This window comes from Psittacula echo (genome assembly GCF_963264785.1).
Source record: "Psittacula echo genome assembly, chromosome: 13".
NCBI lineage: Eukaryota > Metazoa > Chordata > Aves > Psittaciformes > Psittacidae > Psittacula > Psittacula echo.
Genome location: NC_137749.1, coordinates 13,421,417 through 13,440,945, shown reverse-complemented (window position 1 = coordinate 13,440,945; position 19,529 = coordinate 13,421,417). Strand labels below are relative to the sequence as shown.

The 19,529-nt window shown below is 53.0% G+C and overlaps 1 protein-coding gene across 1 annotated transcript in view; it reads left to right on the top strand.

Annotated features, from left to right (window-relative positions):
* The window catches only part of KSR2 (kinase suppressor of ras 2), a gene marked incomplete at both ends in the record, with an annotated part of 76,480 nt that extends 59,058 nt beyond the window's left edge, over positions 1-17,422 (top strand). The window contains 5 exons of the mRNA XM_080628544.1: positions 5,526-5,622; positions 9,488-9,621; positions 14,442-14,573; positions 16,621-16,750; positions 17,285-17,422. Of these exons, the coding sequence (XP_080484670.1) occupies positions 5,526-5,622; positions 9,488-9,621; positions 14,442-14,573; positions 16,621-16,750; positions 17,285-17,422 (631 nt within the window). The remainder of the gene's footprint in view (positions 1-5,525; positions 5,623-9,487; positions 9,622-14,441; positions 14,574-16,620; positions 16,751-17,284) is intronic.
* Between the last annotated feature and the right edge of the window lie 2,107 nt (positions 17,423-19,529).

Sequence of the window (19,529 nt, the reverse complement as noted above, 5' to 3'; positions counted from 1 at the left end):
CTGGCTGTAGTTATCTCATGCGCCAGCTGCTGGGAGCTCAAATGTGCTGCCTAAGTAATATCCATCAAAGGACGGTGCTTCCATGGGCTGGAGATAGGGAGAGGGGGAGAGGGAAGCGTCCTGAGCATCGTCTCGCCAGGGCGTTTCTATGTCCCCACGTTCATTTTGCTCTACAGAGGCTCCTCCATGCAAAGTGGGAGCTGGGGCTGGGTTGGGGACCTGGGCTTTTCTTTATGTGGCAGGTAATGAATTCCTGCCTCCCTGCTGGAGTTGTTTTGGGAGACTTGTGTAAGGGGTCAGCTTGGAGGTGGAGTTTCATGGGAGAAGTGTTTTCAGCCAGAGAAGCTGAGCTTTAATGATGCTGATGCTCAGCATCAGGTCTGCAGGCTTCTGGTCCAGCATTTGCTGGTGCTGCGCTGCCATGGAGCTCTTGGCTGCTGCTTTTCCCCCTGTTTGTGGTGCAGTGCGGATGGATGGTGTTCCCTGGGATCTGGGGAGGAAGGAAACCACAGGTTGCCGTTGTTGGAAGTGATGGGAGTGGAGTGCAGGGGAAGATATCTCCCTGCTTGCCAGTGGGTGCAGCAAAGAGGAGGGAAATGGAAGCAAAGTTGTAGTCCAGGGGCTGAAGTGTTTCCACTCTGGGTATGTGTGGCTCAGGGAAGCGCTGCTTCACTTCACCTGGAGGTTTTGGTGGTGGTTTGAATACCAGTGAAACCAGTCCTGAATACCCCACAGTAGAGCTGGGGGCCCCAACAACACTGGGTGCTGATAGAATCCCACTGAGAATGGCTGGCCATGAACCAGCCAAGCCTTCCACCCCCCAAGGGAATTAGGGAGCAATATATGTGTGTGTGTGTATACATATGTATGTATGTATAGGTGTGAGTCTGACACATGCCAGCTTTCTCTTTGGACTGAGACCTAACAAACCCATTGCAGCTCACATCAGTGTGACCCTCGTTGTCCCAGCGCCTGTCCTGGGGTGGCATTTAGATACAGAGGGCTTGGGCAGCGTGAGCTGGCTGATGGCACTGCTCTGCTTCGCTCGCGCTGGCGTAGCAGGGAGAGCGTGCGTCAGGGGTGCGATATTTCTTATTGATTTGGAGGAAAAAGAAGCCCAGGGATAAAATTAACCCAAACCTCTCCCTTTGCTGCTCTTCCAGCCTGGTTTCATTTTCCATTTGGTGGCTCTCTGGTTGCAAAACATTGCCAGACGTTGGTGATGCAGGAAAACCAAGCTGCCGTGCGGAAGGAGTTCTCAGGCAACTCGGGCACGGGCAGACCTCATTCCTCTGTGCCGCGGCTGGTCCTGCTCAAGCTAAATCGAGCAAGGCCCAGCTCAGCAGCTCTGGTTGCTGTGGCTGTATCTTAATATTCCCCAAAGATTCCCTTCTCCATGAAACACTGACAGTCAGTAAACTGCTGGGGAGCATGGAAGCATCCGAGCGGCTCCCCCCTTTGCGCTATCTTTCCTGCAGCACAGATGTAACCTGCTAGCAGAGGTATTTTTATATTAAAGCACTTATTATGAGTTCCCACTCTCACTCTTTGTGTGTCTCCCCTGGGTGCAGCCTGCCGGCTATCACCATGGTATCTGAGCTGGTTGCCCATGAATCAACATACTAGCAAGTAATGAGCTTTCTGGGGACTAGCATCACTTTGGGGTGTTCAAATGAGCCTATTTAATTTAATGGGCATTTATGTGGATGGCTGGGCAGAGGCAAGAAGAGCACAAAGCACTGGGAAGTAATGGCATCGTGACCTGCGTGCGAGCACTGTGCCATGAGCTCCACTCTGCTTCTGAGCCAGGCTGAGGTCTCCAACCCTATAGAGGTGATGCTAGTCAGTGTAGAGATGATGATCAGTATTGATGAGAGGGAAGAAACCCCCAATGGATGAAGGAGGGATGAAGTTGTTTTCACACCAAATAGGAAAATTAGCAAGAGGCTGTGCTCCAGCTCTTCCTCACTCATCCCTTCCAAATTGCTCCCCTTCAAGTCGCTTTGGCTTTGCTCCCGTTGCTGATGTCTTCAGCCCACGTTGGTGAAATGCAGAGTGTTTATAAAGCAATTTGGGATTTGGCTTGCTTGGCTGAACACTTCAAAACCTCATTTTGAATAGAGAGTCACATCTGCAACGGGATGGGGTTGGGATCGTCCTGGTGCTGAGGTTGTGCCATGGGTTGAGGTGCACTCCTGGATGTTGGGGACCACAGGAAGGACCTTTGCATCCTCTCAAACCACCCAGCAGGGCTTGTTCTCAGCTCTGGATGGTGTCTGGTCACCACGTGGCACCAGGCACGTGTCGTGCTCTGCTGATGGCTGAGATGGAGAGGTTTAGGAGGAGAAGACAGGTATTTATCTCTGAATACGTACTTGAGTGGTGAATAAGCCTTGATCCATCTGAAGATGCGAATCGTCTGCCTTTGTTTCTGGTGTCAAGTGTAGGCAGTTTCTGGCCTTGTGATCCACAGCCCTGCGTGCTCGCAGCCGGATGGGTACCTCAATGCCACGGTTCGGCATAGACCTCTTGAAGTGGGAAGGCAGAAGATGATGTGCGTGCCCCGGAGCGGCGCTTTGTGCTTGCTGCTCCTGCCCCAATGGGGAGCGATTGACGGCAGACGAGGAACGAGAAGCAGTGAAATTGTTGAGCTCTGCCATGAAAAGGTTCCGCAGGTGGTGGTTGAATGGGCTCAGGTGCTACATAATAGGTATCGACAGGGCTTTATCTCTGCATTGGCAGCTCCTTATCCGGCAAGAAAACGCTTCACATACTGGTGCAGCGGTCGCTATTAGGATTGATAAGGAGGAGTTATTCATTGAGAGGAGGTGTGAGGCACCTGGGCTGCTTGGGTGGCCCTCCCGGGGTGTGAGGAGCAGTGCTGCCATGTCCCATGGCCACAGTGCTTCACTGTGTGCTGCTGCCACCACCCTGGGTCTGAGCAGTGGCTGCTGCCCTTGTGCCAGACCTCGCGCCGAGTGCATCCGCTGCCTCCTTTAGTGCAATCCCTCAGTAAATGGAGAGATGGGAATCTCATCCGAAAAGGGCTGCAGGCCCTGCTCCTGGGGTTATTCCTGGGGTTATTGCAGCAGCGCAGAGAGGCAGAAATTGGAGGCTTTTTCCTCTTAAACAACCCTTTTCCAGGAAAACAGCTGATCTTCACTCACTTCAGGGCTGAAATCAAACCCAGTTCCAGCGCTGCTCTATTCATTGCATGTGCGACGTTGATTCGTGACTAATGCAGACCACAAGCCACTTTCTGGAATGGTTTTCTCTGGAGGGAAACAAGCATTGGCTGAGAAGAAGGGGGGCAGGTCACGGGAGGTGCAGAACGCCTGTTGCATTGCAGAGCTTGGAGCTTTGCAGGTTTATGGAGCAGATTAGTACCAAAACCCTTGATACTTTAGAGATGGTGAAAAGAGAATGAGTATTTGTCATTGTTTTGTACCCTTTAATCCCAGTTGCAGAAACCCAAGGGTTTTCTTGATCACTTCCAAGTGGTTTGCTTTCCAAGTGGGAGTTTGAGGGCTTGAATCCCGATGTTCAGACAAGCTCAGATTTGACTGCAGCCAAACTATTGCAGGAGATGGGGAGCAGATGATTTAGAGGAGGATCATGCTTGTAATTGTGGATGCCTTGGGTTTGCAGCCCAGCTGGTGGGCTCAGGGATCTGCTGAGGCACCTGAGCAAGGAAAACTGTTACTAGAAGGCAGTTGCATGGGTGTGAAGATGCCTTAAAATCCCCACTGCAGCTCACTTGTAAGGCTATTTCCAGTACAACCCATGGCAAAGTAGAAGGATGCAGTTGTCTTTCCAAAACCCATGAGATATGGTTCTGGTCCCATTCCTGCTTTGCTGGTTGACCAGAAAATTGTGCTTTCTGCCAGTGGAGGGATGTGGAGCTTTTGGCCTCTAACATCCCTGCTTTTGGGGGCTGATAGCTCACTGGGACCTTATTGACAGGTAATGATGTGGGACACCCTGGGATTGCTGCTGCCTTTTTCAGTGTCCCCAGGGAAAACATAGCACAGCCTCCACGGGGTTTTTGTCTCATTGTACTGCTCTGAGCCAGCTTCGGGGTCAAAATGAAAGCAGGGCTTTACCCTCATGCTGTGTTCCCGATTCCTCCAGATTTGCAACCTGGGGGATGTTCACAGAATCATAGAATCAGCTAGGATGGAAAAGACCTTTAAGATCATGAAGTTGAACCTTTAAGATCATTCAGCCTTTAGGATCATCTCTGGCAGTTTTCAAGGCCAGGTTGGACAGAGCCTTTGGTGGCATGGTCTTACATGAGGTGTCCCTGCCCATGCCAAGGGGTTGGAACTGGATGATCTTCAGATCCTTTCCAACCCAAACCATTCTATGGTTATTCAGCCTTTAAGATCATCACGCCCATGGTGCTGCAGGGCTGGGCTGCTCGCCTCTCCACAGGGCTGTGCTCCAGCATCACTGCCCTCTGCGTTCCTCTTCCCCCTCATCTGTGCCTGGGATCTGAACCATCCCCTCTCCCTGTCTGATCAACATGGTACCCAGGCAAACCCAGGCCAGCTCAGTGTGATGCTGTAAGGAGGCACAGATTGGACTGGTTGTTTCCATCCCAAAAAGGGCAAACCCTATTAATCTCCCAGGGAACAAATCCAGTGCTGGCATCTCCAGAGCTGGAGGAGATGGATGAGGAGGGAAGTGGTGGAGCTGAGCGAGGAGAGCAGAGGAATTAAAACCCATAGCCTTTTATTCGTTAACTAGCCCAGGATCAGACTAAGGTCTGCGGTCGCTGAAGCCTCTTTAATGAGACATGTGTCAGGCTCTTTATTCCCGGGCACAGGTATCCAGCCTCATCTCTCCAAAGTTGCCTGTAATGAGTGTGGGTGGATAGGCAAAAGCAAAAAGAAGCCCTTATTTTTGTGGGCGCGAGTCGAGGCAGCAGCCACCCACGTTCTCCATTATGATATTCAAATGTCAATATATTTTTAATTGGTTTATATCCCCCCCCCCCCTTTCCAGCTGCCTTTGGTAATTAAGGCTCTGTAAATAGATTTTACTGTAATTGGTACGAGAGAAGGAAAATTGGAGGACATTGTACAGTGCATTGGGTTGGGCGGGGGTTTCATTCTCCTCCCTGTCTTTCCTCTTTTGACTCATGTTACATCTGTGAGCATTGTATCCTCCGAGGGAAGAGGCGGGAGCTGCGGCCGGGTTTGTACAAAACCCCTCTGAAGCAAGCGGACCAGGTGGTTCCTTCATGGATGGGATGTGGGGAAGAGCCGGGAACCAGCCGGGGGTTACCCCTCATGGGGCTTGGCACCACGGTGATGGCGCCAGCACACACCTCCCAGTGCCACACTGGGGACAGCCCCCCAGTTTCCATCCCTAATCTTCAATCTGCCCTTGAGATGTAGCCAAAGCTCCTGTGGTTATTTATAGATCCCAGCCGCAGCCGCTGCCTTTGTACTTCGGGGATGTTTCTCAATGGAGGGGACACAAACTGTGCTTTCATCTTCTCCCTTTTCCTTCTCTTTCAGCCTGTGTAAAGGACGGACTCTCTACTCGGTGGTGAGAGACGCCAAAATTGTCCTGGATGTCAACAAGACAAGGCAGATAGCACAGGAGATCGTGAAGGTATGGTGTGGTGTGGTGTGGTGTGGTGTGATGTGGGACAGCTTGGCATGAATGGGGATCCAGATCCAGCCAAGACCTGGATTGAAGAATCCAAGGAGCCTGGGCAGGGTAACCCCTTTTGGCCTTAAAATCCGGGTCTCTTAGACCTCCCTCAACCCAGTTTTCCCCCTGGGGTGGCACCAAGGCTTCCCATGGGCTCCTCATAGTAAGCCTGGGACTCATCCTGTCCACATCCCCTTGGCAGTGCAGGCGTTTAAGTCCAGCTTTGCTACTGTGAGTGAATTGCTGGTTGGATATTCCTCCCCTCTTGGGGAAAACCCAATGATCTGCTCTTGCTCTGAGGTTTCCATGTCTCTGTAGTGATCGCATCCCTGCAGCCAAGGCGCCGGAGGGGTCAGTGCGGTCCGTGGTGCTCGTGGCAGGAGGCTGCGTGTGCCATGAGGCAGAACACAGGCATTTTTCAGAGCTAAAAGAGCTTTTCCTTTCACAGAGATGACTCAGAGAGCATCTTCAACACTTCAGACGTGACCATATAAATAGACGCTGGGGAGCATCCTCATGTGGCAGGGTCAAGTGGCTGGGAAGTTGGGTCCTGAGCCATCAGAGCTTCCCATGAGTGTCTGCAACGGCTGATTTCCTCAAGAGGTGTTAAGCTGTCTGCCAGAGGAGGGCTGTACTGTGATTCCAAACGTACTTAACATCAAATGATGCCTAAAGTGTTTGGCATGTGTCCTACCATGGGAATCATGATACTGACCCTGCGTCCTGGCCAAGGTCAGCCAATACCTTTGGCCCACAGCAAGACCAAGTCATCTGGGGCTGAGCTCACGTTTAACATCTTTCTAGGGAGAAAAAGAGAAAAGGAAGAAGTTTTTCTGGCAGGTCTTAAACACCCTTAAATATTCAAATCCATGTTAGAAACCAGACTATGTTCTGCAATGTCCTGAACAGCGCTGCTCCCCTGCCTCTGCTTATGCTGTTTCTTGTTAGATTACCTATTTTGCTTCTGTTTACACCCAGATTTAGCAAAGTGTTTGCTGTTTCTAAAGTAAATTCCTTAAACTCACAGAATCCCAGCCTGGTTTGTGCTGAAGGGACCTTAAAGCTTCTCCAGTCCCAACCCCTGCCACAGGCAGGGACCCCTTCCACTGGAGCAGCTTGCTCCAAGCCCCTGTGTCCAACCTGGCCTTGAACACTGCCAGGGATGGGGCAGCCACAGCTTCTCTGGGCACCCTGGGCCAGCGCCTCAGCACCCTCACAGGGAAGAGCTTCCACCTTCCCACCTCTCCATGTTAACCACCAGCAGATATTAAGGATGTTTTGGTGGACTTGACGTTGGCTGGTGTGGAGAACCGAAGGAAAACCCCAGTGACTTGCTTTGATTTGGCTTGGTGCTGCGGAGGCAGACCCATGGGAGAGGCTTTGGCTCACATTGACTTTATCCCTTGAGTCCCTCCATGCGGTAGGAGAGTCGTTAAGCTCATTGGATTAGCGGGTGCAAGGGCTCCCGTTGCTCCATGCTGCTCCGGAGGTGGAAGTTGGTTTCTTCGGGAAGCGGAGCCGGCAGAGGGAGCTGGCTTTTCGCGCTCCCCGGCCAGCCAAGCAAATTAAGGCATTACTGGGCTGCGAGTGTTTTCTCACAGCTCATCCCGGGGGTGAAGGTGGCGGGGCTGGAATTTGCAGTGGGATCTGCACAATACCCCATGGAACAGAGAGAGGGATTTGGGCATGCTGAGAAATACCTTTGGCAAAGGCTCGCTGCCTTCGGTGGCTGCGCGGGGGAGCCGTTCCCATCCAGGGGTGCAAAGTGCCTCCTTTGAGCTCCTGTGTGATGGGATGGGAGGGGGCTCATGGTGCTGGGTCACATCCTGCCTCGCGGCTGCTCGAGGCGCTGCAGGAGGAGCAGGCTCACACATTGAAATGCTGTTCCTTGCACGACCCGGGCACTGTGTGAAGGTGACAGTGACATTTTAAAGCAGAACTTTAAACCTGATCAGCATTTCATGTGCTGGGACACAGAGACCCCTAATTAATCCCAGTGCCTGGAATGGTCCTGGCATCCGGCCGCAGCTGTGGCATCTCAGGGCCAGCCGCAGCACTGAATCCTTTCCTTCCTCCAGCATCCCTTAGCAGAGGCACTTCAGGATTTGACCACCAAGGGGTGAAGTTAACCCCCCCATTACTTGCTGGGTTGGGGTCTTTGCTGCCCCAGCAGCACGTTGTCCCTGACTGCCGCCAGCCTTTCCCACTCCTGGAGTGGGTTTGTGCTGCTGATGAGTCCTTGGTGCCTTCCGGATTTCCCCCCACATCCCAGGCGCTTACATTTGAGGATTTGTGGGATTTTCCGTTTGCTTTCCCATTTTTTCCACATCATTTCTGAATTTGGATCATTCCTCCCAGCTCCGCATTGTCTGCAAGCTTACAAATACATCCCTGTTCCACTGCCGGCACGGTTAATGATGACATGTGAAAAGATCAGGCCTAGGATGGACCCCCGTGGATATCCAGTGAATAGATCCCCCCATGTCACCGATAGCTGATATTCACTCTTCAGCAACAGTTTGCTGGCCCATTTGGCATTTATCCTTCAATAGCTTTCTCTAGCCCAAGATTCCCCTAGTCTGCTTGAGAATGAAAAGTGGGACAGCATCAAAAGCCCTGCTGAAGTGGGGATAAATGGCTTTCATCACCCTTCCCATTCCCAGAGCTGGTTATCCCATGGAGCTGAACGCCCTCCACACGGAGCTGTCGGCAGCCGGCTTGATTTGCTGATGCTCAGCCGGTGTAGGGGAGCTGGATTTCCCACCCATGGCCTCTTTTTGCATCATTAGCAATAATTTTAATTAACCACCAAGCAGCTTTTCCTCAGGGAAAGGAATCAAGGCAGGACTCCTGCGAGGTGCTTGTTTCCATGCTAATGGTGTCGGTGTGCACATAGGAAGCACTAATGGCTCAGCCAGGGGACACGGTAGCAGGGATGGAGCGATTTGACTTATTACCCTCTGCTCCCAGGCTGGAAAGGGAAAACATCATCATCATCATCATCAATTTCCCAGCAGAGGATCTCAGGAAAGCGACTGCCAGTTTGGTTTGCTGCTAATTTTCCTTGCATAAGCCATTAATCAGGAAGACAAGTGCTGCTGTCGCAGCCCATCACCCTCCGTGAGCACCAAGTGATGCTTGTCCCAAGCCAGGGACACCCCCCCAGACATCTGCAGGGACATCTGGGGACGTGCAGCCTCTGGTTGTGGCCCAGTTGTAGCTCAATAGCGTGGATGTGCTGCTGTGGCACAGGGATAGAATCATAGAATGGTTTGGGTTGGAAGGGACCTTAAAGCCCATCCAGCTCCAACCCCTGCCACGGGCAGGGACCCCTTCCACTGGAGCAGCTTGCTCCAAGCCCCTGTGTCCAACCTGGCCTTGAACACTGCCAGGGATGGGGCAGCCACAGCTTCTCTGGGCACCCTGGGCCAGCGCCTCAGCACCCTCACAGGGAAGAGCTTCTGCCTTATCTCCAACCTGAACTTCCCCTGTTTCAGTTTGAACCCATCACCCCTTGTCCTATCACTACAGTCCCTGATGAAGAGTCCCTCTCCAGCATCCCTGTAGCCCCCTTCAGACACTGGAAGCTGCTCTGAGGTCTCCAGCAGCTTCTCTTCTCCAGGCTGAGCAGCCCCAATGCTCTCAGCCTGACTCCATACAGGAGCTGCTCCAGCCCCTGCTCATCCTCGTGGCCTGCTCTGGGCTCGCTCCAGCATCTGAGCTCTCCCCATCTTGGCAGTCGTGGGGCTGCCCCTGCTCTGGTGCTATTCTGTCAGTGCTGCTTATTCAGTTTTGGGGGGTTTTTCTCTCTCTTCCATCCTAGGGAATGGGCTACCTGCACGCCAAGGGCATCCTTCACAAGGACCTCAAGTCAAAAAACGTTTTCTATGACAACGGGAAGGTGGTGATCACGGACTTCGGCCTCTTCAGCATCTCGGGAGTTCTCCAAGCAGGCAGGTAGGACATGGCATGGTGGAAACACCAGCATCCCTCCCCATGGCCTAGAGCTCCCCTTTGAGCTGGAAACATGCAAAGGGAGCCCCAAAACCTCCTCTGCAAGTGCCTTTCTGGGTCTGCAGTCTCGATAGACATGAGGGCAAGCCGCCTTTGAGTGTCCTGGGGCTGCCATTGGATTTCACCATCCCACCTCCCAGGATTTTGCTTTTGAGGAGGAATCCTTTGGGAAAAGAGCTCCTGCAGAGCCCACTCTGCCCCACAACTGGTGCTCCTTTGAAATGCAGCTCCATGCTCAGCACCATTGTGGGGTTTGGAGTGCAAAGCCCCAGAGGGATGGTGAGAGCAGGGCTGGGGTTTCTGCAGCATTGTGGATCTGGGCTCAGCACCAAGTGGTGGAAACCGACTGCTCCACTTCGTGGGGGCAGGATTTGCAGCTTCTTTTGATTTGATTTTGTTTCATTTGGGTTTTAAACCCGGTGTTTAAAGGCAGAGTTGCTTTTGATTGGTGGAAGGAACGTGATGCTGAGTGTGAGTCTGTGGCGGTTTGGTTCAGAGAGGCAGGACCTGGCCCTGGGCAGGGTCTCTTGGACCCAACCTCTTCCTATTCCAATGGGATGAATCATTTCCATGGCCGAACCACCCTGGGAGATGCTCCTTGGACTCTGTTTCACTTGGGCTGGCAAAGCCAGTTCATTCCTTGGCTTTTCCCTAGGGATATAATATATATCCCTATATAATCCCTTGGGATCTGGTTCATCTCCTGCTTCTGGGCTGATGAGTGGTGCAGCCAGCACTGCATCCCGCACTGATGTCCCCATGGACATCCCCAACCACTCCAGTGACCTTTTGGGTGCTGCAGACATCTGGCCACAGACTCCGTGCTGACACTGGAGCAAGACACAGAGAAAATGAGAGCCAAGGTTGGGACATTCGCAGCGCTGTGACATTATTGAGGTTTGGAATCGAGCCCATTTGGTAAATGTTCCTTGTTAAATGTTTGTTTGGGTGTTTTTTCCCAGTGCTGTGGGAGGTTTTCCAGCTGTAGGCTCGGCAGGGCAAAGGGGTTCGGTAGTTGTGGGAAGGAAGAAAAGCAAAGCTGGGGGGGGAAAGGAAACAGAAGAGGGGAAAAAAGACCAAAGCTTATACTTCATATTTTGTTAAAGCTAAAGAGTGTTGCTGGTTCTCCCAGCAGGAGAGAGCTTTTCACTAAACCCTTTGTGCTGGAAGCAGCACAGGCCAAGCCTGGTGTCAGAGCCAGCAGCTCGGGCAGGTTTCCTCTCCAGCAGTGTGGTACCCACCTTCTGGTCATAGCATCATAGAATGGTTTGGGTTGGAAAGGAGCTTAAAGCTCCTCCAGCTCCAACCCCTGCCACGGGCAGGGACCCCTTCCACTGGAGCAGCTTGCTCCAAGCCCCTGTGTCCAACCTGGCCTTGAACACTGCCAGGGATGGGGCAGCCACAGCTTCTCTGGGCACCCTGGGCCAGCGCCTCAGCACCCTCACAGGGAAGAATCCAGAACATCCAGTACTGGACTGAAGTGTTCATTATCTTCACTCACATGGTCCTTTTGGTCTCCATCCCTCCTCATGATGGGGTTTGTCACTGGAAAGGTCGTTGTGTCCGAGCATCACTTCACAGTGAAGCTGCTCAGGGGATGAAATGCATCTTTAAAGTTATAGATGTATGCATTTCTAGTTCCCATGGGATGAGGCCAAAGGATTAGAGGCAAAGGCAACAGACGCCTCTCTCTGTCCCATGCCTCTCGTGGTGAGCTGAGCAGCCAGCCTTTCCCTTCCATTTGTATAAATATCATCTGGTTTTAGCACAAACTTAGCCAAAAGCTCTGTAAGCCCAAGAAATCCAGCAGCGCTGCTGCTCTCCCCGCAGTGGAGAAGTGGGTTTCAGCTCTGGTTTAGCAGCTGGACAGGGGATTTGGGACTTAGGTCCTGCCAGGATGAGGTTGCAGCTCATTGCAGCAGCAGTGGAAGGATTTGGGCAAAAATGGCCAAATTTTGCTAGAGACCTTTGCTATGAAGGTCAAAGACGCTGTGGAGATAAAACAAGAGATGAGATGCTTGGAAATGGGGTATCCAATGGGGTGGACTAATGCACGGCCGTCCATGCTCAAGATTGGGGTATCACTTGATGGGTAAAGGTCAGGAGACTACTCATGAGAGGAAGAATGGTCAGAAATGTAAGGCTGGACAGAAATGAGCAGTGGTTTGCTAGAAAAACAGAGAAAATGGGGAAATCCCTGCCTCAAGGAGCTTTCAGTGTGGCTGCTCTGCTTGTGACCCACACGTCTTCTGCTGGTGGGGAGCTGAGAGAAGGCTTTGGGGATCTGCACTCATCGGTCACTGTGGATTCGGAAGCAGCGTGTGTCTGCAGGGCTGGTCTCCCTTTTCAGGGAGGGTTTTCTGCTGGTTCTGGCTTCTTGCAGATGAAGATGAAAGATAAAGTCCAGTTTGGGGTCTGCAGAGGCTTGCGCAGACAATCCTGAATGGAGAAGGGAGCAAAATTTGCAGGTCAAGTTAATGATGGTGATGCTGCTTGAGATGTGAATGAGAACTCCGAACTGACCTGTTTTCTCTAGGGTTAAAGACATGGCTTACAAATCCTCCTCATCCTCCTAGACCAGGCTCACCTTCACTTCATGAGAGCATCCAACACAAGGAGGTTGCAGTGCCCCTCTCTGCTGTGACACACTTGTGCTGCTGAGCACTGACTACCACAGCTAAAACACTCTCTGCAGAGACTTCCTAATCCAGTGTCTTCTCCTGGTGAAGTCAGATGTATTTCTCCTTTATTTAAATGGTTTTTGTCTTGGAAGGGCTGCACTATAATTATGAGGAGTATGAGGTGGGCTTTAAGTAGTCAGAAAAGCTCTTCTGCTCTTGCTTTTGCCTTGGGGCTGGTTCGTCCTTCAGTGGCTTTAGAAGATGCTCAGCTGATTGTGCTGCTTTCTGCTAGTGGAAGTGGCCAGGTCAGTTATGAAGTCAGGCAAACTTTGGCCATGAAACCTCAAATTGCTGCAATTGAACCACATTTGGAACTGCTTTAAAGCTCAGCCTTCATTACTGGAAGCTCATAAACCCATTGCTGCATGCTTGGGCGTACGTGCACGGGAGCTCCGGAGCCAGATTTGGTCCCCAGAGCATCCTGAGGCCAGCCTGAAAGCTATGCATGGGATATCACAGCACTTGGAGACTTGAGTGAGCAAAACTAAAAGCCCTGGGTGAAACCCTGATCTTGCTGATGGTGGTGGAGCAGATCTGAGTGCTCCCCGCTGCTTGCCTGGGGACAGAGACCATAGACACAGGGAGGGATGAGCAGCTCCTCCGTCTCTGCTCTAATTGCCTTGATGCTTAATGGCAGCTTGTAATTAAGAGCCTCACAGGGCTGAGGATGATGGTGGGAGCTGAAAGCCTCCCCCCTGTGCCAAAGTGCTCTCTCCTGCAGCTCCTGGGGCCGGAGGGTCCGTGCCTTGCCCAAGCTGCTGATTTCAGCCATGGCTGTGGCACAGCAGGGTGAGGAGCATCCATTGAGACCTCAGAGGGGGCATGGAAGCTTAATCAGTGATGCCCTGGCCTGGCAGCATCCTTCCCTAGGGAGAGCATCCACCCCCGGTCACTGCCAGAGCCAAGGGGGGTATGTCTGGGGATGGGGATGGGGATGGCTTTTTGGCTAAGAGGATCCAGACTGCATCGTCTTGGACCGCGCACATTGCATGTAAACAGCCATGGGGGGGAAAGCCAGCCAAGGAGACAGTGTTTGCAGTGCGAGCTCATCATTTTGCCTTGGAGGTGAATGGAGATACCTCAATGGTGTCCCCCGGGACCTCAGCTCTGGGATTTTGGCCCCAGGAGCACAGATGACCCCACAGCCATCCTTTACCTTTGTTCATCACGGTCTCTGGGAGCGCATCAAAGCACAAAGAGGGAGAAACGCCTTGATACAAGACATCGGGCTCTTCCTTCTCTTGTCTGATGTGACATGGGGCAGGTTTTGTTACCTCCTGCTAAACTGTGCTGCTGAATTTGGGCTTGGACACATGATCAAGCAGCTTAGTGTGTTAACACCACCGGTGGTCCTTCCCCATTTCCCTGCTTGGGGACCCTTTCTAAGCCAGTGGTGCATCCTAGGTGCCTGCTGGAGGATATAAAGGGTGAAGAAGCAGCCAATGCCATCCTCAGCTGTTGGCCAAAGGAGACTCCTGTATTTGTTCTGAGCAGGGGGACCTTGAGGAGGTAGAGGAGATGATGTCTGGGGTTAACTGAGGGGCTGCTGATGATAACAAAGCCAAGCTGCTCCCAAGGGTGATGGCATCAAGGCTTGGACATGAAGGTGGGCTGGGGGGGTTGTCTGGGGGCCAAACACCTAAGCCCACTGATTTTCAGGCCATTATTATAGGATGGGTTTGCTTGGAAGAGACCCTTAGAGGTCCCCAGTACAACCGCCTGCTCAAATCACAGCAGGGTCATTTCAGGTGTCAGTGCTGATGGGATTTACCCCAAGTAATGCTTTGCCCCTGCTTTTTAAAGGTGTTTTGAAGTAGTGGTCACAGCAAAGTCCCCAGCAGACCCTGCATCCCCATCACCAGCTTGTCAGAACCAAAGCTGGTCCAAAACTGTGGACCCAGCAGAGACGGGCACAAAGCCATCATTCCTGTCAGCAGGATTAAAGCCTGACTTTGCAAGGATACCATAGGGAAAACCAGGCCTAAATTCCCACTGGGAGAGGGTGGGAGGGCTGGGGGGCTGCTGGCTGGTGGTGATGTTCCCCCCGTGTGGTACCCGCGGCTTCAGCCCCATGTTTTGCAGGCGGGAGAACAAGCTGCGCATCCAGAATGGGTGGTTGTGCCACCTCGCTCCCGAGATCATCCGTCAGCTCTCTCCTGACACCGAGGAGGACAAGCTGCCCTTCTCCAAGCACTCGGATGTCTTTGCACTGGGGTGAGTCCCTGCAGTGAGAACTGGCATGGTCGGGTCGTGTGTGAGATGCGCTAAGCGGCCGGGAGGGGATGGGGACACAGTCTGCTTGCTGCAACGTCAAGGGGATGCTGCCTGTGGGAATCCCCATCCCTGAGCTCGGAGAACCTTCCTGCTGCCAGGAATTTTTGAGTTAAACCCCCCTAAATCACCAAATCCTCCTGTTTTCACTACAGACCAGAGCAATGGGATCCGGGGGGATGCCAGCCTGGTGTAATCTCTCCCCTGGTGGGTAGGATGCTCTAGATGTGGAGGCATGGGAACACCGGTCTGGGAACCACTGGATACCCCCATTGTCCCCTTGGCTGGCTGCAGAGGGGCTGGTGCTGGTGGCTGCCAGGGGAGGAGATGCCAAAAGCCCAAGAAGAGGAGAACTGATGAGTGTCCTTCAGCCCATCACTCCCCCTTTATCTGGAAGCAAACCTCTCTTCTTGCAGGAGCCCATTTGTGCCCTGATAAAACCTTTCTCGAGGCAGAGACCTAGGGCTTTACTCAGCAGATTAATTTCCTCATGGATACCTTAAAGGCTGCGGGGATGAGCGCACACGGGGCTGTTATCAGAGGTGATATTCCCATCGAAACTGCAGTAATTACAGCTGAAAAGATTTGGCTTCTCCTTTTTATCCCCTCCCTGAGGTATAACTTTAGCACAAGAATAAAGAGGTAATTAAAGGATCGTATCGAACTAAGTGAGAACTGGTTACTTAGGCTTAGGTTTTCCTCCTTTCTCTTGGAGTGTGAGCTCTGCCCTTATGTAAAGCACGAATTCCCTTCAAAGATTAAAAGATTTTCCTCCATTTTTCCTCTTTCTTGTTTCTGCTGAGCCTGGGATGCTCCCGGATGACCCAGAGGGTTATTGCCACCACACAGGGATCAGTGATAGCGAGAGGAAAAGATCTTCTAAAGAGGATAGAGATGTTAATTAAAGTGTGTGAGGATGGTGTGAGGCAGGGGGCTGAGGCTGGTGGTGTGTGCTCGCTGAAGCCTGAGACATCACAGCAGTGATCAGTATTAGAGATGTGTCTTCTCATGCGTAGGGAGGTTGGAGCAGCAGCCTGCTCTCCATAGGGCCATCCATGCCCTGGGAAATGCAGCTCGGATGTTTTGGGTGCATCCAAAAGTGGGAAAGTGGAAAAACGAAGCCTCAAACTCCCAAGTAGGAACCTGAATTTGAATGCATTGGATGGACCTTCAGAATCCCTGCTCCTGTCTGAGCATCTCATCTGGTGCTGCCAGCACCTGCCCATCTCCAACCCCGCTATCCCTCCCCTGCAGCACCAATGGGTATCTATCTCACATGATTCCAATATTTGGCGATTTACAGCCAAACTGTGCATATTTTCCCAAAGTCAGGACAGCCGACTTCCAAAATCAGGGATTCCCCCTATCCAGAAGTGCTCCTTCATTTATCAGACCCTCTCCACCAGGTTTCTCCAACCTGATGCCATTTTAGCCCCGTTTCTTGTTGCTTTAACTGGTGGTCACAGCATCACTTGAAGGGGAAAGCAAGTCCAGGGAATTTGCCTTGGAAATCGGGGCGAGTGCTGCAGGAGTTGGGACTCATCCAGCCTCCGGGTGCCAGAAAACGAGGATGCAAAACACCCAGGTGGTAGCAGGGGTGAAGGATGAAAGGGGGAGGACAAAGCTCAGCCAGGGACACCTTTGTTTTGGGATATTCCCTTGGATTTGGGAGTCCTCATGGAAAGAAAGGTTTGGCTTAGTGATGAGTGGTGCAGTGGCAGATGGTTGGGGTTTCATGTGTGCCATCACCCTGTGAGATTCCCACTTGATGTAGCAGCCTGGCTGGTGCCTTCGCCCATGCATCCATCATCCTCCTGCCCACAGCGTCCTCCTGACGGCTGAGCACTTCTGATGTCATATCTAGGATGAAACATCTGGATGGGGATGATTTTGGAGCAGGGAGAGGCGGCAGATGTGGAGCATTGGCCAGATGCAGCCCCTGGATGCCTCCCAGCTCCTCTCATCTCTAATCCCTTCTGCCTCCCAACAGCACAATCTGGTACGAGCTGCACGCACGGGAATGGCCCTTCAAGACGCAGCCAGCGGAGGCAATAATCTGGCAAGTGGGAAGCGGGATGAAGCCCAACCTCAGCCAGATTGGGATGGGCAAGGAGATCTCGGTACGTGGTGTGGGGCAGGCAGTGGATCCCCCTGTGTGCATGGAGGGGGAATGGGATCTTGACCTATGGCTGGAGGGTCCCTTTGGAAAGCACTCTGCACTGCCCAAACTCTGCCAGCACAAAAGGAAGGGCTCCATCCCTGCCCTCCCTGCTGGTGAGGCTCTGCCCTGCTACTGGCACAAGCATCAGCTCAGCTTGCACATTCTCTCTACCCCAGCCCTTCACAAGGATGCAGTGATGGAGACGGGGTTCTCATGGGATGGATGCATCCCCTCCACCCCAGCCCTTCACAAGGATGCAGTGATGGAGATGGGATTCTCATGGGATGGAAACATCCCCTCCACCCCAGCCCTTCACAAGGATGCAGTGATGGAGACGGGGTTCTCATGGGATGGATGCATCCCCTCCACCCCAGCCCTTCACAAGGATGCAGTGATGGAGATGGGGTCCTCACAGGATGGATGTTGGGCACAGGGGTGGTGATGGAGAGGCACTGGCTTGGTTTGCTCAGGTTCTCACCCTGTGTGGCTGCAGGACATCCTCCTCTTCTGCTGGGCCTACGACCAAGAGGAGAGACCCACGTTCACCAAACTCATGGACATGCTGGAGAAACTGCCAAAGCGCAACCGTCGCCTTTCCCACCCCGGGCACTTCTGGAAGTCAGCAGAGTAAGTCCCTGCCCCTGCTTGCCCTTCCCTGTGCCATCAGGCAGCTCTGCCTCTACTCTTCAAGACCCCACTGTTACAGCCTGAATTGGTGGTGTTGGTGACAGGGATAAGCTGTAGGTACATTGATGGCATGTGGAGGGGCAAGGGTGGTAGGAAGAGCCCATGCTGTCTGTCCCTGCACTGCTGGCTGTCCTTGTTGGGGTGACAAAGCCTGTGGAAGTACTTGGAGATGATCAGGAGGAGCCTGGCAATGTGCTCCGCCAGCACCAGAGGAAGAAGCAGGATAGGTCCAAGGGCAGGCATGGGGACATCTTCATTGGGGATATCATAGGCTCCATTGCCTACCTATGCACTGTGCTCAGAGAAGCTTTCCTCCCTGGGAAGGTGCTTTTTCTTTCTTTTGCCCAAATTTAACCAATGCTGGGGGGATGCCCTGCTCCGCAGTTGCAGCTTCCAGTGGTGGGAATGGTCTCTTCTCCTGCAGACAGCTCGTGGCCACGTCCTGCTCTGTTTCATTGCTTTGCCTTAGTCACTTCTCTCTGCTTCAGTGAACGCTGCGTAAATGGGTCCCCAGTCAGGGTTTCAGGATCTGGCTTGTTGGTAACAGCAGGCAAAATGCAGCAGAATCACTTAAAAACTCATTTTCTTGCCTTGAATTCATCATATTGTGACAAATAGGAGCAAAAGCCTGATCCGTGTGCGGGTTGCATTCACAGGGGGGATATTTCCTTCTCCTGACGTGCATCCCCCTGATTGTGGAGGCTGGAAATGGGGATGGAGGGAGGCAAAGGTGAGCTGAGGGAGAGAAGTGAGAGTGCTTCCAATTGCTCAAAGCATCCCTCTCGGACCTCACCGAGGGCTGGAGATGCTGATTTCTCCTCCCACATCTGATAACTGACCTCTGGGTACCGGTGCCACCTCCTATCCCCATGTGCTCCCTGGAACAGCACAAAGCCCCCAGTCAGATGGAGCCCAAATCACCCTGAAAGGAAGCTGTTAATTAGAAGGGAAGTTAATTACCAAGCTGTGCTCGGAGCAGGCACTGGGGCAGCTCAGGGAGCTGGGAAGGAACGCTGAATGATGCTGAGCCCCCAAGCAGCAGGCTGTGTAACTGCTTCGTTGGGCTTGGGAAGGGTTTTGCCATGCTCTGCCTGCCATGGGCTGTGGCTGCCCAGCAGCTTCTCCTTCATTACCAGTCCCCTGGGGAGGGAGGATGCTTCAGTTCAGCACTGAGCTGCCTCCTTCCTCAGCTGCTTCAGCCGCTGTTCCCATGTTATGTCCCGGCTTCCTCATGGAGTCCTGGCTGGCACGGGGATGAGCTGGCTGTGGTACCCGGGGGCTCTGCCATCCTTGCATGAAGGGGATGGAGGGACAAAGCCCCTCAGGCATCCTGCTGCTGGGAGAGCCAGGATGTGCAGGGATGCAGGTGAGGTGTGTGGTACCCAACAAGCCCTTGCTCCTCTATATGATACTAAACCTGGGAGCTGCCTGCACCAGGAAACCCCAACCCAGGCTGGTGGGGAGGTGCAGCAGTGACAGCATCCCATGGTGCTGCTGCATTCAGGGTTATCCCCATGTCAAGCCCCTTTGGGGAGGCTTGTTGCAACGAGCTGCCCTGCCAGAGCCCAGTGTCGTGGGATGAAGCACCCAGTGCTGACTCTGCTGTGTTGTTCCCTTCCAGGCTGTGACAGGAGGAGTTAAGGGACGGTGCCTTCCTCCCCCTGCGGTTCTCCTCTTCCTCTCCACTTCCCACCCTGTGCTATCAGAGGAGCAGCGGGCGCCGCAGGCCAACAGCAGGATGGGAATGAGCCTCTTCCCCTGCAGCATTCCATCCCGTGGAGCCTCTCCGCACGGGCTGGAGGAGCCGAGCCGGTGGCCGAGGCCCGGCTGCGGTGGGATGGGGACAGCGGGTGGCTCTCCGTGCACATGAGGTCAGGGCTCGGGCCGGTTCCCTGCCAAGCAGGGACAAGCCTCGAGGCAGACAGCTTCAATTTAACCCCAGGGCTCCTCTGATCCCAATCAGCATGGTCAGTGCTCATGATGCTCGGTTGGGGAGGGGTCGCTGCTTGGTTCTCAGTGGGTTTGTTTCGTTTTCTTCATCATTATTATTA